The 7309-nt window shown below is 39.5% G+C and overlaps 1 protein-coding gene across 1 annotated transcript in view; it reads left to right on the top strand.

The window, feature by feature from the left end:
• Positions 1 to 7309, top strand: part of CELF2 (CUGBP Elav-like family member 2) — a 512960-nt gene that overhangs the window by 113591 nt on the left and 392060 nt on the right. The window contains exon 2 of the mRNA XM_011359641.2: positions 2588 to 2623. Within this exon, the coding sequence (XP_011357943.1) occupies positions 2588 to 2623 (36 nt within the window). The remainder of the gene's footprint in view (positions 1 to 2587; positions 2624 to 7309) is intronic.

Genomic DNA, 7309 nt, shown 5'->3' with positions numbered 1-7309 from the left:
TAACTTTTTCCCCAACATTTGTCTTTTGCTGTAAAGGTCAGGCCAATACCTTTTCTTTGTGAGTGTGGATCTACTGGATGAGTTGGGCATTGTCTTTCATGTATAAATCACACCCATAATTCACCACCGAGGAATTTCTCATCGTTAAGAAGAACAAAAACTCAGAATCGCTCATGAATATTTTGTCTTTCTCCTTCTAATATTTATAGTTGTCTCGCCCCTAGGCCTAGTTCAACACCAGTTTTCTTAAGCTACTTGTTTAATCTTTCCAAAGAATCCAACTTATTTTCAAAGAAATAAGAACTTTTTCATACTTATAGTTCATCGATTTTACATCATGTTTAATTAGATTTAAAAATGAGAATGAACACCACTAACATAAGTGAGTTGGGGGACAGACGCAGCATACTCTTGGTAGGCACGCAAACTTAGGGGGCAGGAGCCAAAGGGAGCCAAACGTTCTCAGAAGGGCTCGTTCACTGGGCTTTTTCCGTGGGAATGGAGCATGTTGGTTAATCCAGGAAAGCTTTGAAACAGAATTCAGTTAGGGACCTTCAGTTTTCTTGCTCAATTGCAGTGCTTCTCCACTGAGAGCAGTTTTGCCCCTTGGGGACATTTGGCAATGTGTGGAGACACTTTGATTGTCACAAACGGGAAGGGGCGAGTAGAGGGTACTACTGGCGTCTAGTGGGTGAAGGCTAAGGACGCTGCTGAGCATCCTACAGTGCACTGGACGTTCCTGCAGCAAAGGAAGACCCGGCCCGAAATGTCAGTATAGTACGAGACTGGGACATGCTGCTCTACTGGGATTTAAGTGGATTTATTATAACACACGTCCAGCATAGTTTAAGACACGACCGGGGGGACTCATAATATGAAGATTAAAAAGAAGGAAAGAAGAAAAGCAGCTGCACCTCATCCCCTCATTGCCGCCATTACTGTGTTCAAGTTCTAAACAGACATCTGACCCTCGAGGGCAGCAGAAGGTCAGAGAAAGGCGTTCGTTCATTCATTCCTTACGAATTGAACAAATGTTTCTTGAGTATTCACATAAGTCAGTCAGTCTCAAGTGACAAAATGAAAAATAATAACATTTAAAAGATATTTCCGTTGTAATAAATGTCATAAAGAGAGACTAAAGAGGGAGTTACTTCTTAGCTGGGGTATCGACAATTCCACGTTCTGTTTGGAAAGAGAAATTTCTTATGCAGGCACTGAATTCTTAGAAGAGACGAAAACTTGTGAAGCATTCAACAGTGTAGTGGACAAAGCTTTCAACTGCGGTTTCTGCTGAAGGAATGGAAACTGTCTCAAAAGCCAGTTTCTATAGCAATAAAAGCTGAAGGTTGAATATCACATGGTTATTTAGGAAAGAGTGTTTCTATAGGAGCTGATCTTAGAATAACTCATTTAGCTGAGGCTCCATGGGAACCAGCACGTCCCTGCAGTGCCCAAGTGCTGGCACAGACAACAGGCAGGAGAATGTTCTAGACGCTGGGAGGGTCAGAGGCAGTTCATGGAGCGGGGAGGCCTTTATTTGGATTGAGAAGGTGAGTAAAGGCAGTGTGACCGAGATTCCTCACGCAGGGTTGATTTGTTCCCTTTAGGAGGTCGATAAACCATCTATAGTTGTACACCGCATTTCATGTGTCTATGTGAGAGTGTGTTGTTATTTTTTTCTACGTAAGGTGTTTGTATCTTTAATGAGAGTCTTAAAGGGATCACGTGACCCAGAGAAGAGTATGCACTACAATTCCTAAGAATTACACCTTTAATCCCTGAGTCTAAAGTTGAGCCACCTCCACTTTCAAAATATCTCAACATTAAGCCTCCATCACCACCTCCTCCTCATCGCTGCCCATTACTTCCAAGAACACATCTCCAGTTGAAGGATGAGATATCACAATTAGGAAAAAGTTTTTAAATTTTTGTCTGTCCATTCTTAATAACATGCCATAGAGCCTTCCGTTAGTGACTGGTCTTTTGTGTCACTGGATTATCCTAGCATCTGCTTTCAACAATCCCAACTGCTAGGACATGATAGCAAAAAAATGAAAAGCAGCGATTCGCCGCTAAAAGAATTGGATTTTGTGCTGTTCATGTTCCTTCATAAACCTCAGGTGACAGAAATCATCAACACAAAGACACATCAGAGGAATTTGTTCCTAAATGATTCTTGGAAAGAAATGACACGTGCTTTGTTTAACTGGAAAATACTTAAGAAAGTGATTTGGGGTGTTTTTTTTTCCTGCTCTTATTTTCCTTCTTTACGTTCCTTCTGTATGTTTCTGTACATTTCTAAATTTTAATGATTTAAACTCATTTAAGTTCTACCACCAGGAAGCAAAGGCAGATATTTTGCACATCTGTAAAATTTCCTTTGAAAGTAACCATTGAAACGTTTATGGGAATTAATCAGAAATATGATTAGAGTACATTTTAAATTTCTAAAGAGCTGTATATGCAGTATCTTCTGCACACATATGATACCATTATGCCTTGGCACATTATATGATGGTTTTATTAAACACATTTGTAGACGTTAACAAAATAAGCTCATCATAGTTACCTTCTGTTTTTCCTCCAGAGAGACGACCACCGAGTTAGCTGGAAGTCTACCAAGGTAAGCAGGCGCGTTTTACTTACTCTGCACGTAATTTCTGGTGTCCCCAAAAAGAGGTGCTATGTCCTCTTAGAGGGGCCTTCTTCATTATCTCTTCCTCACATCAGATTTTGAGACCTCATATTTCACTCTGTAAATGCCAGACACTGTATGAGTCACATGGAAGTGATGTAACCAAGAAGTAATAAGGGTGATGTCTGTATATGACTTGGAGGAATCATTCTCATCCCTTTGAAGTTCTACCATGTATCTGGAGATGTGTAGATGAGCTGTATTCTTCACAGGAATCGTCAACGTAGCTGCTTCCTTTGTCATATTCATGGGACTTGGCAATCTCAAGACACATTAAATTGGGTTTTTTTTTTCTTTAGTGTATCCATTATTGTTACTGTGTTCAGGGATTAATAGATTTATAAAAGAATCCTGAGCTTCCCCTAAAGAACTTACATCATAGCTGTCTTGACATTCAGTATTATTTTATATTAGTTTCAGACGTATAGCATAGTGGTTAGACATTTATATAATTTACGAAGCGATCCCTCCAGTTAGTCTAGTACCCACCTGGCACCGTACATAATTATTACAATATTATTGACTGCATTCCCTATGCTGTACTTCACATTCTTGTGACTATTTTGTAACTACCATAGCAATTTGTACTTCTTAATCCCTTCACCTTTTTCACCCAGCCTCCCAACTCCCCTCCCATCAGGCGACCGTCAGTTTGTTCTCTGTATCTGTGAGTCTATTTCTATTTTGTTTGTTTGTTTATTCTGTTATTTAGATTTGATGATAATCTAGATACATGCATATTTCTTATCGTCATGGAAATACTTAGTAATATTATCTCACCAGGAAAAGAAAACAATATGTAAATTGATCGAAGTATTTTATATATTTTTGAGATTTTATGTCTCTATATGAAATAAGATAGGATAAATAGGATGCAAATTATATACAACTAGCCATCAAAAATGATTACCACTATTTATTAGTCCGCAGACAGCACCTTACCACCGTGCCTTCCTCTTTGAAGGTGCTCAGTAGCCGTTTGTAACAAATGGACAGGGAATAGGGTATTGGGAACTGTCAGAATGAAAATCAAGAAAATCTTAAGAACAAGAAGTGTGAACAGAATATGATGGTGAACAGCACTAGGGAATAAGAACAGTACATATCGTCACCATCTGTTATAGGAGATGAGCACATTTGGTTGCTTTTTTTATGTAAAGAAAATCTTTGCTTATAGGATCATGATTAATATTTGCCAAAAAACTGTTTACTGTGATCCAAATATTTAAATTACTCCATGTCTTAATGCTTTGGATAACGTCCCAAAGAAATGTTTTAACTGTGTGCTGGTTTATAGGGTTAAAAGCAGATATGAGTTCTGGTGCCTGTATCCCCACTGCTTGTTTGTCATTGTGCCTTCCCTCTGGAGAAAGTTCGGTGTGAAAACTTCAGCATCCGGTCATTTTCAGAGAGAGAGAGTTAGTTGTGTGACTGCCCATGTTTGTAGTGAAGGAGTCAATCCCAGAATAGTGGAATGAAGAATGACTTCCATACTTTTCTAGAATGGCTAAGAAGAAGACCACACTTGGTTGTCAGATGAGACCCACAGGGGGCTGTAGTAGAAATTACTGAGATGTCCGAGAAGTCTGGTACGCACCCCGAATTCCACCCCCAAGCACTGCATTGTAACCAGCCAGCGGCACTTCCTGTATTCACCGCGAGGGACCCTCCGTCGTAGCGGGTTTATTGCCCTAGGGAGTCGCGCTGTCTTCTTGAGTTTGACGGGAGACATTTTAGTAATGAGCCTACTCACTTTTTCTCATCGATTTTTGTTGTCCAAATGGCGTAACGTCTTGAAAGTCAAAATGACGACGATGCTGTCCTCACTGCGATTCTCAGTCGTTCTAAGGGCATGGCAGTAAGGGGGTGAGAAATAACGTCACTTGCTTCTCAGCCCCTGAGGGGGCCTCAGGCACGTGCAGTTTAGGACATAGCTATTGACAGTTGTTTCCCGTCCCCACTTTAACATGGAATCGTGTATTTATTTGACCACGGATACCTCTCTTGGCCTTCACAGTATTTCTTTTGCTGACACTGGTTCGTTGGTGCAGTCTTGTGGAATTCAATCAGTTATTCAGCTTTCAGTCCTTTTTTAAATTTCTTCAGCGTGTCACAGGGAATGTGCAGATGAGACCTGGAATACCCTGGCGCCATTCAGAGCAGGGCACCTGTAGTTATATTGTTTGTCGGCTAATGATTAGTAGAACATGACACTGGGCTTTTTATCCTTTTTGTCCTAAAAGCATGCTTATGCTGTGACATCTAGGAAAAACAGAAAATTGCAATTCAGGCAACTGTTAACTAGGGATGTGTGCCCGGGAAGGAAGACAATGGCATTTTATAGCAGTTTTACGGCTTGGTTTTCATTGGTTTTGACTGTCTTGAAATTTTCCGAAAGGCCATTTACAAATATTGCACAAGGGTGGAGTATTTCAACTTTAAGTGCCTTGCATGGCATTAATTTAAAGGAGCTGGCCACCGGTTGATAATATTCTGTGAAACTGTACAAATCATGTAGCAGTGGATTGTGTCTTGGAAGTTAAGAACGCTTTGAAGTTGAAATGAGATGTGTGTGCACGGTGCTCGAACAGGCAGCAGGTTTGTTTTTCATTACTAATGATAACCTAAATGCGTTTCTGAATTCTTGCCACTGCTGAAATTAAAGCCTAGTAATAATATGTCACCAGGAAAAAATTAGATTATATGAGCAACATGCACTAAGCATTGTAATTATATTATAAATATTAAAACCAATGATCTTGTTGGGATTAAAACAAATATTTAAACTGGCTACGCGTGCTATTCACGCTGTCCTCTTTATCTTGAAGTGTCATGGAAACGGATGTGTGGGTCCATTTCTTAAACTGTGAAAATGATCGTTTTCAGTCTTAGATATGACTCCTCACTTTTATTTTGCTGTAGCAAAAATAATTTAGCAATCCAATTTTTTTTTTTCCATTACAAGCATGTCTTTAATATCTTTTTTAATGGCAAGGAGTGCTTAGTTTAGGTAGATGTCTTTAAATTAAATCGTGGTAAAACCCCACTCGTTCAGATGGAACGGAGGTGCTAAATTAGTTATGATAAGCCGGGGTTTTAATATAAATGATGCCTGTACAGAAATACAACTTTATTTTGAATAGCGGAGTAAAGGTATGAACAAGGATTACATTAGCTGAGTTTTTAATGTAATCATTCAACATTAGAGGATGTTTTTGAAAAGAAGAGAGAGCATTTTAATTTCTTGTGCACGTCGTCCACTATTTCTCAACGTTAACTAAACAGTGTGGGAAATAAAGCAACTTAATAGACCTCAACAGACATCCCTTGGGTACCACGGCAGAGATTCACAAGCTCGCCCTTGAGGCACAGCACCCGGAAATCAGGATGCTCTTCAAGGAGCAAGAAGTATCAGTAAATGAAGCTTAAAATAATTAAGTACATAATTCAGATGCCACCTTTTACTAGATTTTGGCATAAGCCAATCAGGAGCCAAAGGTTAAAGTGAAGCTACAAAAAAAAAGACTTAGACTTTTGTTCTTGGATTTTAATCCAATAACATGATATTTTTTCTGCGCCTTCTTTGCGGGCGGGGGGAGGCGGGGGTTGGGAACATAAGTATTCAGTATAAGCACTGGGACCCCAATTCCTAAATACCACAGAATTACTGTTTGAGACCCTCTCCCAAGAAGATAGAACCACTTGGTTTGTGTGTCTGTCAGAGATAAGCCATTAATTGCATTGTAGTTTCACATACGAAACTTTTGTATTAAATTGGGATCTTGATTATTGGAAATGTGAATGAGACAGATTTCTCGTTGGGATTAGGGCAAGAATGAACTTTCCAATTGACTACATCCTCAGTCATGGGTGTGACAGGCCAGGTGGCAGGAAGAGGGAGAAGAGGAGGCAGAGAGAATTGGAGTAGCTCTGCCAGCTCGACTCCCCACCTGTGGCTCTGGAAGGGTTTTAAGTTAGATGTCTGGTCCCCTGTGGAGGGCTTTGGCAGGTGACAGAATCGCATATTGCTCACTACAAAATGCTATCTTCTGAAAGACTTTTAGAAATTAGAAGATCAAAATGTTAGTGACACCAAAACCAAAGACAACAAAAGCAAAAATAAACAAGCGGGAACTACATCAAACTAAAAAGCTCTGCACAGCAAAGGAAAACATCAACAAAATGAAAAGGCCAACTAGCAAATGGGAAAAAAAAATTTGAAAATCATATATCTAATAAAAACTTAATATCTAAAATATAAAAAGAATTGCACAATTCAATAGCAAGCAAGCAAACAAACAATCTGATTAAAAAATGGGCAGAGGACCTGAATGGACATTTCTAAAGAAGATATCTGGATGGCCAGGAGGTATATTAAAAAGTGCTCAGCATCACCAATCATCAGGGAAATGTAAACTAAAATCAGAATGAGTTATCACCTCACGCCTGTAAGACTGGCCATCATCAAAAAGACAAGAGATAACAAATGTTGGAGAGGATGTGGAGAAAAGAGAACCCTTGTGCACTTTTGGGGGGAATGTAAATTGGTGCAGCCACTATGGAAAACAGTATGGAGGTTCCTCAAAAAATTAAAATTACTCTATGATCCAGCAT

Source organism: Pteropus vampyrus, unplaced genomic scaffold (genome assembly GCF_000151845.1).
Source record: "Pteropus vampyrus isolate Shadow unplaced genomic scaffold, Pvam_2.0 Scaffold49, whole genome shotgun sequence".
Classification (NCBI taxonomy): domain Eukaryota; kingdom Metazoa; phylum Chordata; class Mammalia; order Chiroptera; family Pteropodidae; genus Pteropus; species Pteropus vampyrus.
Note: the sequence above shows the minus strand (reverse complement) of the source record. Positions and strands in the feature narration are given on the sequence as shown.